The following is a 24,581-nucleotide window of genomic DNA, read 5'->3' as shown; positions in this document are numbered from 1 at the left end:
GTGGGGCGGGAGGCGGCGGCGGCGGCGGCTTCCTGTCTCGGTGTTAAAGCAGAGGCGGATGCGACGGATGGGGCCGAACTGCTCGAACTCCTTCTTCAGCTTCGCCTCGGTCGTGTCGTAGCTGCGCCACGGCGGAGCGGGCCGCCAGTGAGAGGGCCGCCAGTGAGATGGGGAGCCGGTGAGCAATTGGGGCGCACGCTGCGCTCCATATGTCGGACGGGCAAGTCTCGTGCACCTTCGGGCTGGCCGGAGCGCGAGCGCACGAGGCGGCGCGGCGGCCGGCGGGGTCCAGCGGGGATGGGTGGGTTGGGGGGGGGGGCGCGGGGGGCGGCGGGGGCGGCGCAGCTCCGCGCGCGCCTGATGCGCGCGACGAAGAGCGTCTTGTAGGGGTCGCCCTTGATTTTGCTGTCCTCGTTCGGGTCGTACGCCTCGACCTTCGCCTCGAGATCGGCCTCGCCCTTGGCCTTGCGCTTCTCGGCCTTGCGCGCGCGGCGCGCCTCCTTCGACTCTACCACAGCGGCCGGCTTTGGCGCTGGCGTCGCGGACGGCTCCTCGAACTCGGAGACGAGGTGCGCGACCGTGCCGTAGCGCGGCATCTTGCGCTTCTCAGGCGCCGGCTTGAATGGGGGCGGCGGGCGAGGCGCGAAGAGCGCGAGAATCGACGGCGGCAGCGCCTGCGCCACGGCGGAGGACATCGCACGCGTTTTCTGAATTCTTTTGTCAAGGGGGGCGCCAAAAGAACTCCCTGCCATTGAGAGGGCAGTAGGTGGGCGAGCTTCAGGCACGCTCATCTCGATCGTCAAGACGTTGCTACGCGCGGTCTTCCGCGGGGGGAGCTGCGTCGACGGGTGCGGGACCGCGGCGCAGCCAGTGCCGCGGCGAGGCCTCCGGCTGTTTGCGGCGGGCGGCTTGCTGCTCGCTGCATGGCGAAAAACTCGTCTCGCCACACGCCAAGGGCTTATGCTCTGGCGAGACGTGAGGCGCATGCGCCCAGGAGGGGAGGGGGCATGTGTAACGACACTGCTAGAGATGCCTTTCGGGGCCCAGAGATAAAACTTCTGTGATGCCATGCGTGACCTAGTAGTGTCCCCAGCTATGGGCGTGTCCACGTTGGAGCCAGGTGTGGTGTGGGCGCGAGAATAGCTCCGCCGTTCATGGAGGCAACCGATGCGAGTCGACTGGTGTGTGTCGTCGTGGTTTCGTATCAAGAATTCTTTCTCCCTGCCATTGCGCGAGGCGCTCACGCATCCCTCCCTTGGGTTGTGTGTTTTCTTTCTTTCTTTCTTTACGCACCCACGCTCCTCTCCTTAAAATCCCTGTGTGGTGGCGGCGTGCCGTTCTCCCATCCCTCCCTTGGGTTGTGTGTTTTCTTTCTTTCTTTACGCACCCACGCCCCACACGGCCACGCCAGCGCACCCCCCCCTCTTGCACCCTCTGTGGGCGGCGCGTTTCGCGACCCGTACCCAATGGTCAATTGTATTAATATTGTCTATTCGTGGCCATGTGTGCAGAGCCGTCCACCGGTGCGACCCGGCCACGCCGGTCGCCCCCCGACTCGTACAGTCGTACTCGACTGTCGTACTGTATCATGGCACTGGAATGCTGCGGAAGGCCGCCTCGAGCGCCTTGAACGCCTCCTGCGCGCGTGGCTCCGACGTCTTGTCGGGGTGCACGCGCAGCGCGAGCGCGAGGTACCGCTTGCGGCACGCCTCGTGGCTCGCCTCTAGAAAACAAAAAACGAAAACAAAGATTTTGTAATACGATACAAACGGCCTCTTTTTTGCCAAGATCTTTATAGAAGAAAACTGACAGGAAAGAAAAAACACAAGAAAAAACACCGCGGGGACCCACTCCCCCCCCCCCGAAATTCAGAAAATAAAAGAAAAACAGCCTAACCCCAGTAGGTATAACGCCGAGTGCCAGACCACCAGGGGGCAAGTGTGTGTAGCACCTTCGACCCCGAAATGAAGGTCGCCACGCAAAACCGGGCGCAAGGAGAGGTGAACTGAAGGCTGAGACAACGGAGGCCGAGCCTGAGTGGGCGCCCGCGCGCCCCCACACAGGCAAGCCTCTGTCCTTCGGCCCACTCCGGCGATCGTCCGTGGGCACCGCGGACAACATGAGGCCTAATCAATTCCCTCACCACCCGACCCCCCTCTAGGGACAGCAGCGCGCTTCTCATCCCGGAGAGGGAAGGAGGGGGGGGGGGGGGCGGGGGGGAGATCAGAGAGCCAGAGCAGGGAGTACCCCCGACGGACGCGAGTCGGGGGGAAAGCGAGACGAGAGATTCAAGGCGAACTTCATCGCCCGTCCAGGAGCCCCGCATTAGGTAGCGACCCCAGGTTCAGAGCTAGGCTTCCCGACAGGGCAGGGAACCCCCAGCGCGCAGGCGGGGCCCACGGTAGCCTCGTGCAGTACGCGATACCGAGAGCTGGGGGAGAGGCGCGCCACGCCAAGGGGGACGAGTGACGGGAGGGGGAGAGTAGTGTCTTTCGCAGGGTAAAACGCAATTTTTTTTTTTGACTAGCGCGAGCCGCCGCTCGTGCAGCGCCAGCGGCTGCTCCTCCTGCTCGTGCTCTTGTGAATGTATGCTCGGCATCGCTCAGCGCTTGCTCCATCGGGACGTCGGTCTCTGCCACCGGAGCGGCGGCCTCGGGCTGCGTGGCCGGGTCCGCAGCTTCGCCGACCTCTTCGGTGGGAGGGTCGGCGGCGGGCGGGTCGGCGGCGGCGCCGTCGGCAGCGGCGTCCACTGGAGCAAAAGACAAAGTCCGAGAGGAATACTTACGAGAGATCACGTGGCCACAGCGGCCGGCGCGCGGCGGCTTCCTGAGATGCTGGTACAACCACGTAGAGGGTGTGCGGACCATGAGTTGACGGAAATCGGGGGACGCGACCCACTTCGCCACAGACGGTCCCGCGCCTCGCCGCTATCGTGACGGGGACACACCCTGCACTGTCCGCTGTGTCGCCGTCTTTGTCCGGAGTGAAAAGTCCAACGCGGACGCTCGTCGGTGACGGTGTCCTCCAACCTGCGCCGCGCTCGGCGAACCTCGACAGCGCCTTCGGTGGCATGCAGCTCTTTGCGCCTGAAGCTTGGGGAGAGCAGCTCCTCTGCTGCTCACACGCTCTGCACAGATGGCACAGCCTACTGTGCGGCTGCCACAGCTGTGACAGCGATGGGATCGCCCTCACTGGCCCTCAGTCACTTGTCGTGCTGCGGCTTGTGTGAGCGACACTGGCTCGGCGACTGCCGGCACACTGTGAGACACCATGGGTGTGAGGTAAAACCGCGCTACCAGCGCTTGGTCACATCGGCCCCGAGGTCAGATCCTTCTACTCTGTTAGTGACAACACTTGTCTACTGGCCGTACGTTTAAAAGTGGCATGGGTGGTTTGTGGTTACAACGGCTCTAGTGGGCATTGTACGGCATACAGTGTACAGCAGGGAGCTGGTATTAGTTCTGTTTCGCAACCCCGTCACCACACACACATCCCGCGCTCACACGCCGTCACGCTTTGCGCGCGCCGCCCAGCGCTCGCGCAGCCTGCTGTCTAATAACGGCACGGCGCGCTCCCAGAGAGCGCCGTCGTGCTCGACTGCCCGTGAAAAGGCGTCGATGCCTGTTCACAGCAAGTGCCTGTGTAAAAGCACACGCTTGGCACGATTCTGAGTACGACCGCTGACGACCCTTGCGGGCATAGGGTACGAGGCGCAGCAGCGCGAGCCCGGGCGTCACCGACGGCTCGAGCGAGTCGGGGAAGACGTTGCCGTGGAGGTGCTCGTCGCTGCAGAAGATGACCTGCGGAGAGTCAGAGGTGTGACGACAGGGAGGGCCGGCAGAGTGGCAGTGCGTGACGCGAGGCCGTGTGTGTGTTGTGCTTGTTTGCCGTGTGTGCCAGCGGCCTTCCAAGAGCAGGATGCTCTACACGTCTTCAGCATCCTGGCAAGACACGCACCACGCACACATGATGCGGGCAGGCGGTCTGCACGCGCACGCAGCGCCCGCCGTCGCCGCGCTCGAATACGATCAGGTCGGAGTGGGGCATCGGCCGCGCCTCCTGCCCCTGCGGCAGCTCGACGCCCTCCTCTAGGTGAAGGGCGTAGATGAGCGGGCAACCGTGCAGCCGGTGCGCGTCGTCGAAGTCGAGGTGAAGCGCGCACAGCTGCAGCCTAATGGGAAGCGCGTGGCGCGCTCTCGGGGTAGCCGTTCACGCATTTAGTGGCCGGCGGCTCGCCCCCGCCGCGGGTTGAAGCGCCCGCCAGCCATTCGGCGGAGGCGGCCGCCGAGACGGAGCGCGAGCTGGTGCGCCGCCAACGAGTCCGAGGCATCGTCGCCGTCGCCGCCCTCGAGGCCGCGCCGCTGCTCCTCGTGCGACGGGTACCTACTCGGGACCCGCGAGGCGTGAGGAAGACGTCGCTCACACGTCCCGCTCCCGCTGTGACGCGGGCGAGGGACGCATGAAGAGGTCCTTCACGACGGGGTGGAAGCGAGCCGCGGACGCCATCTCGCGCGTCGTCTCGGGGAAGACCTTGCCGATGTGCTCGGCTACGCGGCCCATCAGCGGCGCCGCGCCTTGCACCTGTGGCGTGCGACGGTCGCGGACGGGAATGCGGATGGGTCGCGTCGCTCACGGGTGCAGAGGGCGGGGTGGGAGTTTCACAACTGCAGCTATGGCTCGGCCACCCAACATTGGGGGGGGAGACTGGAGGAGCCAAAGGGGGCAAGAGGCGCTGTGCCGACTGTTCGGGGAGAGATGGGGAGAGATGGGGAGATATGGGACGGTGTGCGAACCGCGTCCCGAACGCCAGGCCTGAAGGTGTCGAGGCGCGTGTACGGGACGACGACCGACGCGCCCTCCGTGCCGTCGGCACGCGTGCGTCGGAGCCTGCGGGTCACGTTGACCGAGCTCTGCATGCACCTGCGCCACCGCGGGCCGGGTGTCTTAGGCGTGAGAGCCAAGAGGTGAGCTACAGCTACGGGAAGGCGCACCCGTTGCCAGCCACGACATACCCCCCGCCCGTCTTCTGGTCGGGCTGGAAGGAGCCCTTCTCGAGCGCATCGGCCACCCCCAGCACCGCCTGGTCGGCAGCAGCCTTGACCGCGCCATCATGGGCAGGAAGAAAACAGATCTTGCACATGAGCGCACCGCCAGCGGCAAAGACCTTCCACGCCGCCTCCTCGCCGGCGGCGGGAGGCGAGATGAACGGCGCCTCGAGGTCCTCCTCCACGTTCTCTTCGGTGAGCACGCGCGCAGCCTTGCACCCATCCGAGCTCACCGCGCGCGGGTCGGGGTGCGCGTTCAGTGCGGAGCTCTCAATCGGCTGATCCGTCGCCTCGTCGTACACGGTGCCCGCGACGCGGTTGCCATAGCCGTCGACGATGGTGCCCCTCTGCACCGCGCGGACAAAGTCGAGCCTGGGCGCCTGCTGCGCCAGCCGCAGGGTGCGGACGCCGTCGGCATCTTGCGACCACGCCGGCGGGTCTCGAGGCGGCTTGGGCGGCCGCTGGTCCAGCGGGACGCGCCGGCCGTAGTCCTCGAGGGCAAGCTCCGGGTCCTCAGCTCTCGACGCCTCGAGTGCCTGCGCCAGCTGCTCGCGGAACGACGGCATGCGCTTCAGCTGGCAAGCGTCGCAAAGCCATTTGCCAGAGGGCACAGAGGCGAGCGGCGGGCTGCAGCAGAAGGTGTGCTGCGCCACGCTGCACTTGAGGCCGTCGCAGAGCAGCAGCGACTCGTCGCCGTCGTCGCGGCCGCACGTGCAGCAGACCGGCTCGTGTCGCCAGGCTGGACGTGCGGATGACGCGTCGGCGTCGGCAAAAGCGGCGCTCACAGCCGCGCCGTCAGCGGCGGCGTCGGCAGAGGAGGAGGAGGCGCCAGCAGAAGCGCCGTCGGCGGCGGCGTCAGCCTGCACGGCAGACGAGGCGCCGGCTCCAGCCGAGGCTTCCGTCTGCATGTCTGCTGCCTCCGTTGCCTCCGTTGCCGCCTCACCTGTCTCTCCCACCGCCTCCCACACCTTGCCGCCGAAGTCGAGAAGATTCCTGCCCGCCTGTAGCCATGCCAGCTCCGCGCCCGCCGCTGCCTCGGCCGCGGGTGCCTCGACGCCGCCGCCATGCGGCTGCCAGCCGGCGCCGCGCTCGTGCACGCTGACGCCCTTGGTGGCGACGGCGCTCGCTAGCTGCTCGCCGCGCCGGAAGGCGAGCCGCTGAGACAGCGGGATGAGGTCGTACTCAGAGTCGGAACTGGACTCGCCCGAGAGTCGGTGCTCGGGGGGCGGGACGCCCGAGAGTCGGTGCCGCTCCTCCTCGGAGGAGCCGTCGGTCGGGGTTGAACAGGGCTCGGGCGGCCTCCTCTTCGGTGCGGGCAGCGACGGCGCGGTCCACAAACAGAGGAGAGATGCTAAAAATGACATCTTACCTTATATTTCCCCGCGGCCGGTTTTCCGTTTCGGGCGACGGCACACTCACCGAGCTCTCCGGCGGGGAATCATGTCGGCGAAGGCGGGCTCTGGCGTCTCGGTGATGCGCTCCGATCTCGACGCGTCGACCTCGACGGAGGTGGACGCGCACGAGGCGCAGTGGCGGGCCGGCGTCAACCGCCAAGCGCGTCCAGACGCCGCTTCGCAAAGACGGGCGGCGTCATTGGCTGCTGCAGCCAAGCGGCGGCGGATAAGGACATGAACAACATACCTGCGCAAGCCGTCGCCCGGGCGGCCGCAGGCGGTGCCATCTCAACCCACTCTCGGCACCGCTGCACGTGCGTGCTCCCTCTCCCATCCAACTCGGCTCCACTCTCGTCCACCCGCGCCCACCCCATCATCTGCTCTCAGGCTGATTGCGGCGTGTGTTGCGCAATGCCGACCCACCAGACGCTGGCCAGAGCATGATTGTGATGCCTCTGTCTGGGCCGGGGGGGCGTTCGACAGCGCGCGAGGCTGCCTCCCTGCCCTTTGCGACGCTTGCGACCACTGCTGAGTTGCATCCAGTACAAAGTACCAGTGGTGGGGAGGGCTTGCCCCCCCCCCCCCCCCCGCAGAATGGTAAACTCGTGTCTACTCACCTCGTCGGCTCCATCGGCTGCCTCTCGTGCGCCGGCTGCCTCTCCATCCAACCGCTTCTGCGTCCCCGCTTCTCTGCCCGGTGCTCGCGTGTCGCGATGTCGCTCTGCCGAGAGGGTCATCGCCGGCGTAGGCGGAGCGGCGGGCCCTTCGTTACAGAGTCAACAAAGACATTTCACCCCTCGGGCTGTTGTTGCAGACAGAAAAACAAATTTGGCGCGCGTGCGCGCAAGGTCTGCTAGTCTCTATAATCACATCGTGGCGCCTTGTCTGCCGACCGTCGATCCCACTCTCCTTTGAGATTCTCCACCACCCTGGTATCGCCTCCGCCGCTGCTGCCGCCGACTCCGCCGCTAGTAGTCGCCAAAAACCATCACGAATGCCTCCGCGAGTCGCTGCCCTCGCCGTCTGCCTCCTAGCCTACCGTCGGGTCTCTATTTTAAGATGATGGGGGGGTCGGACCCCCCCCCCCCTAGCATGTGGTGGGCACCCCCCAGCAGTTCGTGGGCTAGGAATAGCCGCCAGAGAGCCGATTTTGCCCCCAAAATTGTGAAATCGTGGCTGAAAGACCAATATCTTGGAGAATCTGACCAGTCTCAAGGCTCATGTAGCTCCAAAAGATGATTTTCCCCTCGAAAATGCTGCGAAATGAGGCGTAAAATCAAGGGCCCGGAGGGTCTGACCACGAGTCTCTGGGGGGGTCCTCGGCCACGACCCCCCCCCTAGCATGTGGTGAAGGTGCTGGGGGGGGCGGGACCCCCCCCCAGCATGTGGGTACTGGGCTGGGTTTTTAGGCATTGTGGGGTTGGCACTCCCATCGACCCTCATGACCTCCTGCGGTCTCTGAGATGGACACCAGTGGGTGTGGGACCACAGCCAGGATACACTCGAAGGCTGGGTAAGCAGTAGAGGTCGATACTCGACGCGTCCCACATGGTCTGTGTCGCTGTCGGCACGCTGTCGACACAGGACGTTGAGCGACACCGGTGGCAGTGCCACCCAGGAGTGGTCGGGCGGTCTCCCGTCATGAGAGAGTCACCATGTGATCCGTATGATGGTTCCTGACAACCGCCTCAGTCAACTTTTGTCACAGTTCCCGCTCTGAGAGGAGCTGCGGGTCAGTTCGACAGCTGGAGCTGTGTCGCCGGCGTGCAGCGGCCTGCCTCCGGAGGTGCCTCTGAGGTGGACATTTCTTGGTCACCGTGAGAGAACGCGTTCGAATTTTTACTCCGGAACTTCAACTGAGCACGCGCACCGACCAGGGCTACAATAGTGCCAGTGAGGCGGAGGCGCGAGTCGGAAGGCCGCGACCGTCAAGTGTTCCCGTCATTTTCCTACAATCGCTGACGCTGTGAACCCAGCCACGTAATCGGTATGTGTAAGGTAAGGTAAGGTAAGGTAAACTTCTCCACACACACGAGGTGGTGGGGCAAGGGGGGGCAACCCTCGCGTCTCCACGTCTGACGACAGGAGCCCCACGGCATTCAAAGTGCAAGGCCCAGTGCGCGTGGGTGAGCGGTGTGTGTGTGTGTGTGTGTGTGTGTGTGTGTGTGTGTGTGTGTGTGTGTGTGTGTGTGTGTGTGTGTGTGTGTGTGTGTGTGTGTGTGTGTGTGTGTGTGTGTGTGTGTGTGTGTCTCACGTCACTCATCCTCCGCCGGTTCCTCCCGTCGCCTCTTCTTTGTTCGAATGTTTTTCAATCCATCCTTCACGAAGCCCTCCCATGTAGCTAGCGTTCTTGGCGAATGTCTCGAAATGGCCAGCAGGCGCTGTCTGCTCGCGGTCTGTGCGGGCCGCTCGTCCTCCTCGCCCTTCTTTCGTCCTCCCGTCCCTCCCCTCCACCATGGCCTTCTCGGCACTTCTTTCTCCATCCGCCTCGCCCTGCCTTTTCGCATCGTGCCGTTCGCCCTCCATTCGGTGACCTCCATGGCTGTCCGCCCCTTTTTGGGTGGCGCTCTCGATACGGTTGCGTCAACCTCGACGTCGCTGTCGCCCTCCCCGTCCCCGCCGGCGTCCGTGCCTCGGTTCGCGTCATCGGTAGCGTCTCCGTTGTTCCCTCGTGCCCCGCCGTCGCCCTCTCTGCTCGGGCCGTTAGCGATTTCGCTCCTCCTGCGTGTCGCCCCTCCGTCCCCTCCCCTTTCTTCGTCGTCATCGTCGCTGTCGCGAAAGCCCTCCGGTCCCTCGATTCCCTCGCCTATCCCCTCCGCTGCGTCGTCCCAGTTTATATCCTCATCCTCTGCGCACGTCGCGTTGGCTTCCTCTCTCCCCCTTTCCTCCCTGCCCCTCTCGCTGTCTGGTGTTAATGGACCCCCTTCCTCTCCCTCGCCACCGTCACCGTCTCCATCCCCGTCGCTACCGCCCTCCATGCCCGCCGCCCTTTGTTTCACACTCGTCTCTGCCATGTCCGCCGTCGCCGCCGTCCTGTCTGCTGCGCTCTGTGCTCCGTGGTACAGTCGCTTATTGTTGCTCAGGATTAGCTCACGCACCAGGACAGCCTCCTGCTCGTTATTTTGGCTTGCCGATATGCATCCAAAGTTCCACGCTAGCTCCTCCTTCGTCACGTCTATCTTTTTGCAGTATCTCGCGAATGCCGTCCGCGCTTGCTGGGGTGTTATTGCGTTCGGATCCGCCCTGGTCCCCGCCTTGTATCCCATCTCCTTGCGGTGGCTCCTGTATGAGTCCCCATATGACCATGTGATTTCTTGGCCTTCCTTGACTCCCCTCTCTGCATACAGGACCATCACCTGCGCAGCTGCCTTGCCTAATTGTATCTCCTCGTAGCGTACGAAGTGCGTGGCCCTCGTGCCTCGTTTCGGCTCATTCGATGCTGCAGGCCAGTCGAAGTTACACCGCGCCGCGACGCTGTCAAAGTCGTCCCCGCTCTCGTCGTCACTTCCATCCAGCTGCGTCCCCCCTGCTGCCGTGTGTCGTGATAGTTCGTCTGGTACTGTCTCTGGTGGCTGCGCCGTTCCAGTCCGGAAGATCTCCCCAGTGTAGATGCTACACACCTCAAATTTCTCTAGCCTCCTCGTCGCCAGTAGGCCGAGTTCCCCTTCCGCTATGCTAGAGGGGCCTACCTTCGCCCCTTCCACCGTGCCGCCCGTCGTTAGCATGGCCGTCGTTACTTTCGCCGCCGCCTCTGCTGCTTGTCGGCGGAGCGCCTCGCGCCTTCCCTCGTCTCCATGCTCCTGGTCTTGTTCTTTTTGTTTTCCTGCGCTTCCTGTCGCTGGTCCGGCGACGTATCTTGCCGTCTGCCTTCGCTTCCTGGCGGGCCGCGTTTCCTTCCCCTCGTCCCGTCTGTTTTCTCCTGCGTGGTCGCCCTCGCGTGCGCCGCTCGCCGTCTGTTCTCCTCTCTGCTCGCCGTCCTCGTCCCCTCGCTGTCGTCGCTTCCCTCCGGCGCTCGCCGCATCGTCGTTCCTATCACCGCGTTTCCTGCGCTGGCCTTCGCCTTCGAGCTCGCAGTGGGTCGTTTTGAGTGTCATCCCCATCGCTCTCGTCGTAGAGGGAGCGGACCGTGAGTTGAGGAAATCGGGGGACGCGACCCACCTCGCCACAGACGGCCCCGCGCCTCGCCACTAAGACGGGTACACGACCGCGGCTTGTGTGCGTGTACCCGTCTTTGTCCGGAGTGAAAAGTCCAACGCGCTCGTCGGTGGCGGCGTCCCCCGATTTCGCCGCGCTCGGCGAACCTCGACAGCGCTTTCGGTGGCATGCAGCTCTTTGCGACAGAAGCCTGGAGAGCAGCTCCTCTGCTGCTCACACACTCTGCACAGTTGACACAGCCTACTGTGCGGCTGCCACAGCTGTCACAGCGATGGGCTCGCCCTCACTGGCCCTCAGTCACTTGTGCTGCGCGGGCTTGTGTGTGAGCGACACTGCTCGGCGACTGCCGGCACACTGTGAGACCATGGGTGTGAGAGGTTAAACCACGCTACCAGCGCTTGGTCACATCGGCCCCGACGTCAGATCCTTCTACTCTGTTGATGACAAGACTTGTCTACTGGCTAAAGCCGAGCAGGAGGGCCCAGCTCACAACCCCTGGTCAACTCAGGGTCCACACCCCGTATGTGTACGGCTCTAAGAGGCGGTGCGGGCCGGTGACGCCGGGCGCGTACACACGAACACGTAATAAGCTCCCCAGACCTCAAGAAAGGAATCAGACCACAGACCTCACACCAAAATAAGAAATGATTTAGCGAGAGCAAGTCCAGTGCTCATCGCGACGGCGCCGGTGCGAGAGCCATCGGGACCAGCAGTAGCGCCGCGAGGGCGAAAGCGCAGTTGAGGAGGAAGGGGAGGGTGGGGACGCCGGAGGCGGTGCCCGTGACGTAGAGCTGCCCGTACACGAGCGGGCCGAGCACCTTGAGCCACGCCACCAGGTTGGCGCGGTCGCCCGAGAGCTGGCCCTGCGGGATCCCAAGCCGCGACCCCTCGGAGGTGATCATCGTCGAGGCGCCAAGCGTGCGCGCAGGCCCGAGCAGGCCGGCGGCGGCGCCGACCATCGCGACGCGCGGCACGCCCGTCGAGAAGCCCGCCCAGAAGAGGAGGGTCGAGCCCGTGCAGAGGAGTGTGAAGAGCTGCAGGCCGAGCCGCTTGATGAGCGTGGCGCTGAGCGTGTTTGCGATGACGCCCTGGATCGCGACGCCCGTGAACAGCCGCGACACCTGCGTGTTGGTCAGCTTCCAGTGGCTCAGGCAGAAGACCTGCAGCGTGTCCCCCATGAAGAGCGGCGCGAGGCTCAGTGCCATCAGCGCCGACAGCAGCCTGGTGCAGGAACATAAAGGGCTGAGGGTGGGAATACGAGTCTCTCACGCCAACGCTGTGAAGGACCATCGCAGGCGCGTCCATGCCGACGAACACGCGTCTTCTCGAGCGCTGGACAGGGGTTCGGTGCTTCGCATCTACGCTGTTGTGGCCTCATCAGGCGGCTCATTCCGAGGAGACGTGTGAAGGCGAACGGGTTGAAGCTGCGCAGCTGGAACGGGACGCGGTCGGCCAGAGGGAGAGACTCGCGGATGCCGTTCGCGCCGAGGAGCAGTCCGCACAGGCCCACGGCGGCGGAGGCTGCGTAGCGGTACCGCAAGCCGCTCGGCAGGAGACCCGACAGCGCGACGCCGAGGCCAAAGCTGCCGTTGACGAGCGCAAAGAGGATGCCCGACGCCGCGGCTAGCTTGGCAGGCTCCGAGCGGAAGTTGTCGGCGAGGAGGGCACCGGCGGCGAGGAAGAAGATGCCGATGACGAGCGAGGCGACAAACTTGGAGAGCGCCACCAGCGCGACCGTCGGGTAGACCGCGGTGGCCAGGTTGGTGAGGCACGCCACGAGCATCGTGCCGACGACGACAGGCTTCCGACCGAGGCTGTCCGTCAGGCCTCCGAAGAATGGCGACAGCGCAATCTCGGCGGCAGCGCTGGTCGCGGACAGCAGGGTCAGCAGCCGCATGCCTCGTTCGCTACCAAGCGTATTCATCATGAAGAGCGCTGGCTCAAGAGTAACGAGCGAGATGCCCACGATGAAGACGAAAGCGGTCAACTGGAGTGGCAGCGCAGGCGATGATTTCGCCGGTGCTGCAGGACTCTCGGCCACGCTGCGGATGCTCGCGGCTCCGCCGCGGAGCCGCGCGGACGGCAGGAGAGGTTGGCGTCTAGCACACGCGCTGGCTAAGACGCACGTGCTGACCCTCGCTGCTGATGCAGGTGCTGCTGGTGTACGGACCTGTTGCAAGGCTGCCGTGGACGCAGGCGGGCTGGCGAAGAGTAGTGTGGTGAACACTAGAGCTCGGCTGGGCACCATCTCTCAGCTCGAGGTCTACGCTTCTGAACCGTGGCGGTGCCATTACCCAGAACACGGAAAAGAATTTACACAGCGCTGTGTTTACTTTAAGGCCCTTGCCCTGCGAACGCGCACCCGTGTCCCTCGCGGCCGCGCGTCAGGTGTTTCAAGAAAAAGGACACGCGGAGAATCCTGGCGCTCGTCCCATCCCCCCCTTGGGTTGTCCGTTTTCTTTCTTTCTTTCTTTCGACACAGTCAGTTGCATTCGCCTTGCATATTAGATTAATTGGCATCGTCCCCTACCTTCACGGTACCCAACCCCAAGTGTGTAGAACGGGGCGCTCAATCGTGGTTCACCCTCTACTCAGTACTATGCGGCCCCTCCACCCGCGCAACCTGGAGAGCGACATTACCTTCATGCAGAACGGCGGCGGACATACGATGGACACGATGCGTGAGCACGTGGAAAGAAGGCTGTCGTGCTCGGCCAAGGTGCTCGCGCTATTGAGCTCAAATTCCGACGCGCCGGACGCGAGACTGCCGGACCCGCTCGTTTTCGTGACGGGGGAGCGATCTCTGCCCACGAGCGTCTTCCTGCCTCACGCGTTGGAGGGCTCGGCCGACAACATCTCCGCCGCGGACCTGTGCGCCTGGGCGCGGGTGTGCTCGGCCTGGGCCGGGTGGGTGCGCCGCCTGCTCGCCGACCCCTCGTCGCTTCGCTGGCTGTGGGCCCGGCTGGTTGAGTCCCACATCCAAGAGGCCGGCATCGCGTGCCTTCGCCACCCTGAGCTCTCGACTCGGTCTACCCTCCGCGTGCTGCTCTCGGAGCAGCGAGAGAGGGACGAAGGCACGACCGCCGCGATGGATGCCCTCGCTGGAGAGGATGTCGAGATGGCCGACCCGTCGAAGGTCTGGCCGTCCGAAGTCGCAGGAGGCGTGGCCGACCTGTTCGCCTTCTTCGCAAACTTTTCCGACGCGCCCGACATCGAGTACGAGGAGCACGCGCGGCCCCACGGCATGCTGTCGGACCTCGCTTTCCGGCCGTACCTCGGTGCGCAAGGCGAGTACGCCGCCCCGGAGGCGGCTTGGGAGATGAGAGACATGGTGGTTGGCCTGTGCGACATCGTCCGCGAGTACTCGGAGTGGGTGCGCGAGTCGCAAGACGTCAGCCAGAACCTCATCCTCAGCACGATCTTGCTGCCGCAGCTGCACAGCATCATGCGCAGCCTGATGACGTTTCTCGAGATTGACGACACGTCCCAGCAGGATGGGCATCCTAGATCTCTCACCGTGCGCGCTTCCTCCCTCCACAGCACATGCACCGCGCGGGGCATATGCAGTTTGTCCACTGCACCCTCTTCTCGCCATCGCAGGACGAGGCGCATCTCCGCGCAGCAATCACCGACGACAAGGCGGCGAAGCTCGCCGCCGCGCTGCGCGGCTTTGCCTGCTTCTTCCCGTCGCGCGCAGACGTGGAGCGCACGGCCCGCGGCCGAGCGATCCACGCCGGACGCTTCGAGGAGGTGCTCGTGTCGGACCCTGCGGGCGGCTTCCGCTTCCGCATGCAGGAGCCGGGCGCCTTCCTCCCGAGCTTTCTGCGTCGCCTGCCGCAATGAGACACACCCGGAGGAGGATGAGTGAGCCGATGTCGAGGCCCGGGACGGGTGGCCGGGGCTGGAGTCGTCGACGGCTCGCGCTGTGCTGTTCGAGCGGCGAGCCGGCCACGCACTGCATCGGCCAGGGTCGGGGGAGGGGCGGGGGATGGCGCACGCATGCGCGCAGTCAGTCAGCTAGTCAGTCAGAGACACGCCTCCGCCACCGGCTGACGCCAAAGGCATCGGCGCGCCACAGCCATCGGGAGACCAACGGCATCGGCCGCCTCTGTGTCCGCAGACTGACTCCTGCTTACACAATCGAATGCGGTATGGTGGACGCAAGACGGGCGGTGGCGGTCATAAAGTAAAAAAGAAAACTGCGGCGCCTTCTCTCTGAAGCCTGCCCCCGCCCGTGCACGCCCAAAACAACACAATGAAAGCCTGGCGAGTGGAGAACACTTGGAGCACTTGGAGTGCAGTCCCGGGAGTCGGCAGCCTCACATCCAGGGCCGGGGAGCTCAGAAGCGCACCCAGCGGGCCGGATGATCGGGATCGGGCTACGGGCTAGAGAGCCCTGACCCCTAGGGGGGGGTGCGCGTTCGCAGGGCAAGGGCCTTAAAGTAAACACAGTTCTCCGAGGGGGCTCCGTGTACCGGGTTTCCCCTTACCTGCAGAACGCCCCCTCTACTCGGAGCTAGTGGACACGGACACTACGACACCACCCGTCACGTACACACACGACTGTCTAACGTGTACACTGCCCGGCCTCGTCCCCCACCCTTCAGGGTGAATCCTCAGTCTGGTTCGGTCTCTTGCTCGCCTTTCGGGCGTCGCCCCACTGCCTTTGCAGTCGTTTCTGGTGTCTCTTCCTCGGGGGCGGTCCCTCCGCCCCACCTCCGTCGGCTAGCCCCATTGGCCCCGAGGGAGCCGACAGCCCGGGTGGGGCCTCCCCGGGCGGGAGTGGCGGCATTGTGTCTCGTCGCCACCCCTCCACGGGAGGTCGGGCCGGCTCTCCCTCTGCTGCTGCTGCTGTTGCTCTCGCTACTGCTGTTGCTATTGAAGCTGCTGTCTAGTCGCTACGCAATTGTCGCTGTCTGTTAGCTACGGTTGCTGTGCTAACGTGCGCATCGTGTTCACGCACACCGCACCACTTTCCGCCCGGAAGGATAGGAGTGGTGCATTCGGGTGCGCATCGTGTTCACGCACGTGTGTGTGCTACCGCAGAGTGGCCTGGAGGCGACAGATTGCTTCGTAGAAGCGCTCCTATGCCTTATCCCCGGGAGGTGTCGCAGCGTGCGAGCGGTCGTCGTCGCTCCGAGCTGGCCAAGCGTATTGGCGGGTCGCCTCACGCTTGACCTGCTGGAGTACCGTTCGCACGCCGCCCCGGGGTGGCGGGGTGGTGGTCCCTGCGAGACCACCCGACGCCGTGACTCACGGGAGGGGCAGCCAAGCCCTCCACGTGCTCCACGACGCCACCCGCCTACTAGCGTTTCGTGTGAGCTACGGGCGGCGTGCAGGCTCGCTGAGTGAGCGCATCTCGCTGAGGCAGCTGTGAACGCACGCGGTTGAGCGAGCTCGGCAGGGCGATTGTCTCATCTCTTGAGCGACATTGCGATCTCGCCATCGTGCCATGCAGCGGCACAAGTCGAGCTGTGAACACGCGGTGTGAATGAGCTCGGCAGCGAGATTGTCTCATCTCTTGAGCGAGATTGTGATCTCGCGATAGTGAACGAGATTGTGATCTCGCGCTAGCGCTCGCATGGGCCTTGCCATGTATCGATCACATGGCGAGCTCGGCAGAGAGATTGTCCCATCTCTTGAGCGAGATTGTGATCTCGCGATAGTCAACAAGATTGTGATCTCGCGCTAGCGCTCGCAATGGGCCTCGCCACGTATCGATCGCATGTGGCGAGCTCGGCATAGAGATTATGCCTCATCTCTTGAGCGAGAGATTGTGATCTCGCTATGGTGCCATGCTGCGGCACAAGTCGAGCTGTGAACACGCGGTGTGAACGAGCTCAGCAGAGAGATTGTCTCATCTCTTGAGCGAGAGATTGTCATCTCGCTACAGTGCCATGCAGCGGCACAAGTCGAGCTGTGAACACGCGGTGTGAACTAGCTCGGCAGGGAGGTCGTCTCATCTCTTCCCGAGAGATTGCGATCTCGCTATAGTGCCATGCGGCGGCACAAGCCGAGAGCTGTGAACCCGCGGTGTGAACGAGCTCGGCGGGGAGATTGTCTCATCTCTTGAGCGAGAGATAAGCATCTCGCTATAGTGCCATGCAGCGGCACAAGTCGAGCTGTGAACACGCGGTGTGAACGAGCTCGGCAGGGTGATTGCTTAATTTATTGAGCGAGAGATTGGCATCTCGCTATAGTGCCATGCAGCGGCACAAGTCGAGCTGTGAGCACGCGGTGTGAACGAGCTCGGCGGGGAGATTGTCTCATCTCTTGAGCGAGAGATTAGCATCTCGCTATAGTGCCATGCAGCGGCACAAGTCGAGCTGTGAACACGCGGTGTGAACGAGCTCGGCGGGGAGATTGTCTCATCTCTTGACTGAGCGAGAGATTAGCATCTCGCTATAGTGCCATGCAGCGGCACAAGTCGAGCTGTGAACACGCGGTGTGAACGAGCTCGGCAGGGAGATTGTCTCATCTCTTGACTGAGCGAGAGATTAGCATCTCGCTATAGTGCCATGCAGCGGCACAAGTCGAGCTGTGAACACGCGGTGTGAACGAGCTCGGCAGGGAGATTGTCTCATCTCTTGAGCGAGAGATTAGCATCTCGCTATAGTGCCATGCAGCGGCACAAGTCGAGCTGTGAACACGCGGTGTGAACGAGCTCGGCAGGGAGATTGTCTCATCTCTTGACTGAGCGAGAGATTAGCATCTCGCTATAGTGCCATGCAGCGGCACAAGTCGAGCTGTGAACACGCGGTGTGAACGAGCTCGGCAGGGAGATTGTCTCATCTCTTGACTGAGCGAGAGATAAGCATCTCGCTATAGCGCCATGCAGCGGCACAAGTCGAGCTGTGAACACGCGGTGTGAACGAGCTCGGCAGGGAGATTGTCTCATCTCTTGAGCGAGAGATTAGCATCTCGCTATAGTGTAGTGCCATGCAGCGGCACAAGTCGAGCTGTGAACACGCGGTGTGAACGAGCTCGGCGGGGAGATTGTCTCATCTCTTGAGCGAGAGATTAGCATCTCGCTATAGTGCCATGCAGCGGCACAAGTCGAGCTGTGAACACGCGGTGTGAAAGAGCTCGGCAGGGAGATTGTCTCATCTCTTGAGCGAGAGATTAGCATCTCGCTATAGTGCCATGCAGCGGCACAAGTCGAGCTGTGAACACGCGGTGTGAACGAGCTCGGCAGGGAGATTGTCTCATCTCTTGACTGAGCGAGAGATTAGCATCTCGCTATAGTGCCATGCAACGGCACAAGTCGAGCTGTGAACACGCGGTGTGAACGAGCTCGGCGGGGAGATTGTCTCATCTCTTGAGCGAGAGATTAGCATCTCGCTATAGTGCCATGCAGCGGCACAAGTCGAGCTGTGAACACGCGGTGTGAACGAGCTCGGCGGGGAGATTGTCTCATCTCTTGACTGAGCGAGAGATTAGCATCTCGCTATAGTGCCATGCAACGGCACAAGTCGAGCTGTGAACACGCGGTGTGAACGAGCTCGGCAGGGAGATTGTCTCACCTCTTGACTGAGCGAGAGATTAGCATCTCGCTATAGTGCCATGCAGCGGCACAAGTCGAGCTGTGAACACGCGGTGTGAACGAGCTCGGCGGGGAGATTGTCTCATCTCTTGAGCGAGAGATTAGCATCTCGCTATAGTGCCATGCAGCGGCACAAGTCGAGCTGTGAACACGCGGTGTGAACGAGCTCGGCGGGGAGATTGTCTCATCTCTTGAGCGAGAGATTAGCATCTCGCTATAGTGCCATGCAGCGGCACAAGTCGAGCTGTGAACACGCGGTGTGCACGAGCTCGGCGGGGAGATTGTCTCATCTCTTGAGCGAGAGATTAGCATCTCGCTATAGTGCCATGCAGCGGCACAAGTCGAGCTGTGAACACGCGGTGTGAACGAGCTCGGCAGGGAGATTGTCTCATCTCTTGAGCGAGAGATTGGCATCTCGCTATAGCCATGCAGCGGCACAAGTCGAGCTGTGCGCGCAATGGCTCTCAGCCGCCGCCCGCAACGGGCCGGGTGTGTCGCACTTGCCGCTCGGCAGCGGTGGCTAACGCAGTTAGACCGTGCATCATACACACGGTGTCACACGCTTTTACACCCGCAACGGGCACACAGCCGTGTATTGGACTTGCCGCTCGGCAGCGGTGGCAGACGCCGCTGGCCCATGTATCACTCACATGGTGTTACACACAACATGTACATGTAACATGTATCAGTCCCATGGTGTCACACGTACTGCCACCCGCCACGGGCGCAGTCGTGTCGCACACGCCATCCGCAGCGGAGGCTAGCGCCTCTAACCATGTATCAGTCACATGGTGAGATCGCATCGTGCTCGCAATTCGGCAGATCGCTGAGGCAACGAGGTCGCGCGGGCTGGCGGGGCTGGGGCGCGGGCGATCGGGCTCTTCGCGGCGTGGGCCGGCTGCAGGCAGCGCGCCGGCTATGCATGCTAGGCCCCGAAGGGGCCTGCCCAACCACCTACGGTTCGCAGGGTGTGGCGGGAGGGGCGAATCGTGCAGTGTGAGCGAGCGAGCAAACGCAGCGGGGCAGCGTGCATCGCTCGCGAGCAAGGAGATCGGCGATCGACTTTGTGAAAGCCGAGCACGTGAGGCGCCGTCACAGCTGTCGCTGTGAATGGCTTATCGGATGGCTACCTGCGAGCGGGCTGCAGGTGGCCGGGAGGTGGGAACCAAGGCCGTCGCGATCGACAGGCCTACTCGTACAATACGGGCTCCGCTCCACACCGACCAAACCTCTCGGAGCTAATATTGTTCTCCCTGGCGTGCGCGAGTCGCTCGTCCTAGGGAGCGAACTAGTGCGAGTCACTAGTGTACTCGAATGCAAGCGAAGGGTAGCTCTCGTCTGCTGCTGCTGCTGCTGCTGTTGCTCTCGCTACTGCTGTTGCTATTGAAGCTGCTGTCTAGTCGCTACGCAATTGTCGCTGTCTGTTAGCTACGGTTGCTGTGCTAACGTGCGCATCGTGTTCACGCACACCGCACCACTTTCCGCCCGGAAGGATAGGAGTGGTGCATTCGGGTGCGCATCGTGTTCACGCACGTGTGTGTGCTACCGCAGAGTGGCCTGGAGGCGACAGATTGCTTCGTAGAAGCGCTCCTATGCCTTATCCCCGGGAGGTGTCGCAGCGTGCGAGCGGTCGTCGTCGCTCCGAGCTGGCCAAGCGTATTGGCGGGTCGCCTCACGCTTGACCTGCTGGAGTACCGCAATGACCTGAAGCAACTACTAACGTGTGAACGTCGGCAGTTCGCACGCTGCGCAATGTCCTGAAACCTACACGAGGCCATCCCTGGCGCAAGCGCATCGCTCTGCGGTTGCGGCGGGCGGCGGCGGCGGCGGCGGTTGAGGCGGCGGCGGCGGGCGGGGGGGGGGGGGGGGGGCCCCCCTTTGGGTTTCCCTCGAACCCTTTCCGGGGGAAAGGGGGGGGGGGGGCGCCCCTCGTGCTCTCCCTCGAACCCTCTCCAGGTGAGATGCGCGGCGGCGTCTCTCCGGAGGGCGTCTTCGCCTAGGCTAGGAGGAGGAGGAGGAGACTCTCTCCCGTGTGGCGAAGCTGCGGCGGCTGCGGCGGCGGGCGGAGCGGGTAGTGCGACCGCTCCCCTGGCGAGGGCAAGCATGGTGGCCTCCCATCTCCCTCCCGGCCGCGCGGCGAGGGCGGCGCTGCCCTGCCATCGAGCGCGCTCTGCCTTCCTCGGGGAGCGCGTGTTTCGCCTAGAGCTGGTGGACGGGAAGAGCGGGTGTCCCGTCCGCCGCACGGCGGCTGCAGCGCGTCTCGCCTAAGGCTGTACTCGCAGAGAGGGAGAGAGACTCCTCGTGCGCTGCTCGGCGACTGCGGCGGCGGCGGCGGCGGGCAGCGGGATCATGCGGCGGCGCTGCGAGAGGAGATGGCTGTGTGGCCTCCTCTGACTGCGCCACGCGGCCCGCCGGGAGGAGCGGCTTGAGCTGCAGCACACAGTAGGCGAGCGCGTGTGGTCCGTGCGCTGCTCGTCGGTGCGGGCAGCGCTGACGCCCTCGCCGCATCGCGCGCGCGGCGGCCGGGCGGCTGCGTGGCGCCGCGGCCTTCGTCAGCGCCAGACCTGGTCCTCCAGCAGCAAGGTGCACAGTGACTGTGCCACCAACAAACGCACAGCACCGCGGCGGTGCCAGGAAGAGCCTCCGCGCGCAGCAGCCGAGCTGCCGCCGGGCGGAGGAGGCGCGCGGCGCGAGGCGCGGCGCGCGCGGCGCAGGAGTACCTGCGAATCGTGCAGTGTGAGCGAGCGAGCAAACGCAGCGGGGCAGCGTGCATCGCTCGCGAGCAAGGAGATCGGCGATCGACTTTGTGAAAGCCGAGCACGTGAGGCGCCGTCACAGCTGTCGCTGTGAATGGCTTATCGGATGGCTACCTGCGAGCGGGCTGCAGGTGGCCGGGAGGTGGGAACCAAGGCCGTCGCGATCGACAGGCCTACTCGTACAATACGGGCTCCGCTCCACACCGACCAAACCTCTCGGAGCTAATATTGAGCGATCGCGTTATTTGTGCTGACCACAGCGCCGCCGAAGAGAGGCCGCCGCCTTCTTCCAGCGCACCGCCGCGCACACACCACTCGCGCGCTCTTCACGCACTTGCCCCGTGCCGCGCGCGGAGCGGCGACCTCGCTGCTTCGGCCGCGCCTGCGCATACGGCGTCTCCGCCGCGCGCGCTCAGAGAGCGTCTCCCTGCGACACAGCGACTGTGTGTTTCCCTCTCCACCCAGACCCCGAGGCGCGCGCTCGGCGCGCTCTCCTCAGCGGCGCCCTCCTCGCCGCGCCGCGCGCAGGAAGGTGGGATGACGTCAATGGAGCTGATCCGCGGCGGCGACGACCTGACGATGGTCCGCATCGTGCCGCCCCAGACCAAGACATTTGCCTTTGAGGCGACCAAGGGCGCGTACCTCTTCTCGATCGACGTGAGCGGCTCCATGAACGCCGCGGCGGAGGTGCAGCAGGAGGACGGCGACAAGGTCAACCACGGCTGGTCGCAGCTCGACATCGCCAAGCACTCGACCAACACGTTTGTCACGTCGCTCGAGGACGACGACCTCGTGCGCGCCCGCCCGCCCCCGTCGTCTCCCGGACTCCACCGCCCGGCCGCGCCGCGCCTCCTGTTGCGCCGACGCGCCCGCCGCCCTCAGGTGTGCATCATCACCTACTCGGACGGCGCCACCACGCTGCTCGACTGGACGCGGTGCGACAGCGCGGGCAAGGAGAAGGCCATGGAGGCGATCGCGTCGATGAAGCCCGAGCGGTCCACCAACCTGATGGCGGGGCTCACGAACGCCTACGACGCCTTCTCGCGCGTCCCCATCGCGGCGGGGACGCTCAGCCAGTACGCGCTCAACATCATCATCACGACCGACGGGATGCCGTCGGCGCAGTGGAACCCCGCGCGCGGCAAGAACGGGTACAAGCCGCTCGTCCGCACGCTCTCCAAGGCGGCGGAGAAGCGCGCCGGCGTCGCCGGCCGGATCACGCTCACCTCCATCGGCCTCGGCTGCAAGCTCGACTCGGAGCTGCTGGCGGGCATGTCGGACCAGTTCCTGCACATGCCCGACCCCGGCTCGGTCGGGCCCTTCATGGTGAACCTCCTCGCCGCGCTGCGCTGCACCGCGCGCCTCCCGACCAAGGACGGCGTCGTCGCGTCGCACGCGACGCTCGTCGTCTCGCCGCGGAGCGCGCTCGCCGGCCCGCTCCCCGGCTACGGCGCGGCCGACCCGGCCGAGGGCGAGGCGGCCCAGGTTGCGCTCGGCTGGATCGGCTACGACCAGCCCCGCCACGTGCTGCTCCCGCTCGTCCGCGGCTCCCCCGCCATCACCGTCTCGCTGCACGTCTCGGGCACGACGGTGGCGTCGGCCTCGTCGGCGGACGCCGTCGCCGCCAACGAGGAGCAGGCGCGGCGCGTCGCCGCGCAGCTGCTGCGGCTGAAGACGGTGGACGCGCTCGGCGAGATTGTCGTGCGCTCCCCGGCCGGGATCCCCTCGCCGCAAGCGACGCCGCTGACCAACCTCCTCGAGGCCTGCGAGCGCTCGATCGCAAAGGCCGAGCCCGACGTCGAGGCGCTCGTCGCGACGCTCCAGCAGGAGGCGGTCCTCGCCTTGAAGCCGCCCGAGCCGGGCGACTCGAGCGTCTACTCCATCTGGGGCGCGCACTACTTCCGTACCTTCCGGCTCATGCTCCTCGCCGAGCGCCGCTCCAACTTCCGCGACCAGGCGCTACAGCACTTTGGCAAGGACGCCGACGGGCAAGAGGGCGTCTTCGAGGAGCAGTCCAACGAGGCGGAGACCGCCTTCGCGACCATGAAGGCGCCGGAGCCGTCGCTGCTCGTGCAGCCGGGCGCGCCCGCCGCGCTCGGCGTGCCCGTCGCCGTCGGCGGCAGCGCGCCGTGCGCGCCGGCCCCAGTTCTCCCGGCCGAGTTCATGCGCGGCGGCGGCTGCTTCGCGCCGGAGACCCTCGTCACCGCCCTCGGCGCCGACGGCGCCCCCTGCCGCGTGCCGATCGACGCGGTCGGGCCGGGCGACGCGCTTCTCGCGGCGGACGGCTCCGTGGCGCGCGTCCGCTGCGTCGTGGTCACGCCGTGCGCCGGCGGCCGCGTGATGCTCACGCGCATGCCTTGCGGCCTCGAGCTCACCGAGTGGCACCCAGTGCTCGACGGCGCGGCGGACGGCGCGCCCCGCTGGCGTTTCCCGCTGCTGCTCGGCCGCCGCGTGATCCGCCGCTGCGCCGCCGTGCACAACTTGCTGCTCGACCGCGCGCACGCGCTGGAGGCGCCCCCGCCCCAAGGCCGGCGCGGCTGCCCCTCGACCGCACTTCACTATCGCCCTGTCGCCGCAGGTCACCGGCCCGGAGGGCGGCGCCGGCCGCGTCGCGCCCACGCTCGCTCACGGGCTGCAGGGCGAGGTCGTCGGCCACGCGTTCTGGGGGAGCGCGGCGGTGGTCGACATGCTCCGCGAGCAGCCCGGCTGGGAGGAGGGGCGCGTCGTCCTCCTCGACCAGGCGGCCGCCGAGCCCACTCTCGTGCACGAGGCGGCCAGGGCCGTGCCCGCGACCGCCTGACTTGCGGTGCTCCGGCGCCCGCATGATCCCGGCTTCGAGCTCGTCCACCGATGGGCCGCCGCTTGGCTGATGTGTTGATGATGAAGCGAGTGCCCGGGCTGGTTCTCTGTCGCACAAGGACGAGGCGCTCCACGTCTCGCATCTAGATAGCCTCTAAGCCCCGTACGTCGTCGAACCGCGCTGAAACCTGAATTCTGCGCGTGTTTCCCTGCACGCTTTTTTGTCGGTCTCGTCTGTGTGTGTGATTGTGCCGGTTGCGTTCTCTAGTACTGACGCAAGCGCACGAGCGCGCGCGAGTGTCGAGAACCGCACACCTTACTCCTGTCTCCTCGCACTACCACTAGCGCTTCGCACGCGCGACGCGGCGTCGACCGTCGTCCCCCGCGCCGCCGCGCCCCTCGCCCCACGCACGAGCGACGAGGCCCTGCTCTGAGCTCCTCTCGTCACCGCCACGACCATCTCAATCTCTCACATAGAGAATGCGCCAGGAGCAACCGCGGTGCCGGTCCCCACTGACGCCTCTCAAGCTCTCTCTCTCTTCTCTCGCTCTCTCGCCAGACATTCACCGCAGGACGTCGCACCACATCTCTCCAGTCCCGGTCGCCGGCCGTCTCGGCGACCGGCGTGGGCGAGGACCGGGCTAGGGCTGGCTCGAGGGGATGCGGCAGAGGTACCAGAGCCACGGGAACTGGAGCGCGCCCACCCCCCAGAGCAGATAGTCTTGCCTCGCAGTTCGTCCCTGGCGCGTGGGCGTGGGGGGTTTTGGCGTGCGCTGGGGAGGGGGAGTGGTGCTGGTGGTGGAGTGTGTGTGTGTGTGTGTGTGTGTGTGCGGGGGTGTGTGTGTGTGTGTGTGTGTGTGTGTGTGTGTGTGTGTGTGTGTGTGTGTGT

General features: G+C 64.8%; 6 protein-coding genes across 6 annotated transcripts in view; 2 read left to right on the top strand and 4 right to left on the bottom strand.

The window, feature by feature from the left end:
• Positions 1–695, bottom strand: part of EMIHUDRAFT_243302 (hypothetical protein) — a gene marked incomplete at both ends in the record, with an annotated part of 1,712 nt that extends 1,017 nt beyond the window's left edge. Inside the window, one exon of the mRNA XM_005771448.1 lies at positions 372–695. Coding sequence (XP_005771505.1) covers positions 372–695 — 324 coding nt within the window. The remainder of the gene's footprint in view (positions 1–371) is intronic.
• Positions 696–1,586: 891 nt separating this feature from the next.
• EMIHUDRAFT_243301 (hypothetical protein) lies at positions 1,587–2,121 on the bottom strand (the record flags this gene model as incomplete). Its single annotated transcript, XM_005771447.1, has 3 exons — positions 1,587–1,805; positions 1,952–2,033; positions 2,117–2,121. 3 exons carry the CDS (start codon positions 2,119–2,121, stop codon positions 1,587–1,589), a joined length of 306 nt encoding a protein of 101 aa, XP_005771504.1.
• A 1,378-nt stretch (positions 2,122–3,499) lies between these two features.
• Positions 3,500–6,409, bottom strand: EMIHUDRAFT_118177 (hypothetical protein; the record flags this gene model as incomplete). The annotated part of the gene is made up of 6 exons (XM_005771446.1): positions 3,500–3,621; positions 3,689–3,800; positions 3,958–4,171; positions 4,424–4,581; positions 4,794–4,920; positions 4,992–6,409. 6 exons carry the CDS (start codon positions 6,407–6,409, stop codon positions 3,500–3,502), a joined length of 2,151 nt encoding a protein of 716 aa, XP_005771503.1.
• Positions 6,410–11,265: 4,856 nt separating this feature from the next.
• EMIHUDRAFT_243297 (hypothetical protein) lies at positions 11,266–12,491 on the bottom strand (the record flags this gene model as incomplete). The annotated part of the gene is made up of 2 exons (XM_005771445.1): positions 11,266–11,815; positions 12,010–12,491. 2 exons carry the CDS (start codon positions 12,489–12,491, stop codon positions 11,266–11,268), a joined length of 1,032 nt encoding a protein of 343 aa, XP_005771502.1.
• A 702-nt stretch (positions 12,492–13,193) lies between these two features.
• Positions 13,194–14,437, top strand: EMIHUDRAFT_118175 (hypothetical protein; the record flags this gene model as incomplete). Its single annotated transcript, XM_005771444.1, has 2 exons — positions 13,194–14,111; positions 14,195–14,437. The coding sequence occupies 2 exons, from the start codon at positions 13,194–13,196 to the stop codon at positions 14,435–14,437; spliced, it is 1,161 nt and encodes a 386-aa protein (XP_005771501.1).
• Positions 14,438–21,134: 6,697 nt separating this feature from the next.
• EMIHUDRAFT_458818 (hypothetical protein) lies at positions 21,135–24,379 on the top strand. The gene is made up of 4 exons (XM_005771443.1): positions 21,135–21,168; positions 21,422–21,685; positions 21,776–23,404; positions 23,472–24,379. Exons 2-4 carry the CDS (start codon positions 21,431–21,433, stop codon positions 23,691–23,693), a joined length of 2,106 nt encoding a protein of 701 aa, XP_005771500.1. The 5' UTR covers positions 21,135–21,168; positions 21,422–21,430; the 3' UTR covers positions 23,694–24,379.
• Positions 24,380–24,581: the final 202 nt, after the last annotated feature.

This window comes from Emiliania huxleyi (genome assembly GCF_000372725.1).
Source record: "Emiliania huxleyi CCMP1516 unplaced genomic scaffold EMIHUscaffold_384, whole genome shotgun sequence".
Lineage (NCBI taxonomy): Eukaryota > Haptophyta > Isochrysidales > Noelaerhabdaceae > Emiliania > Emiliania huxleyi.
This window is presented reverse-complemented; position numbering and strand designations above follow the sequence as displayed.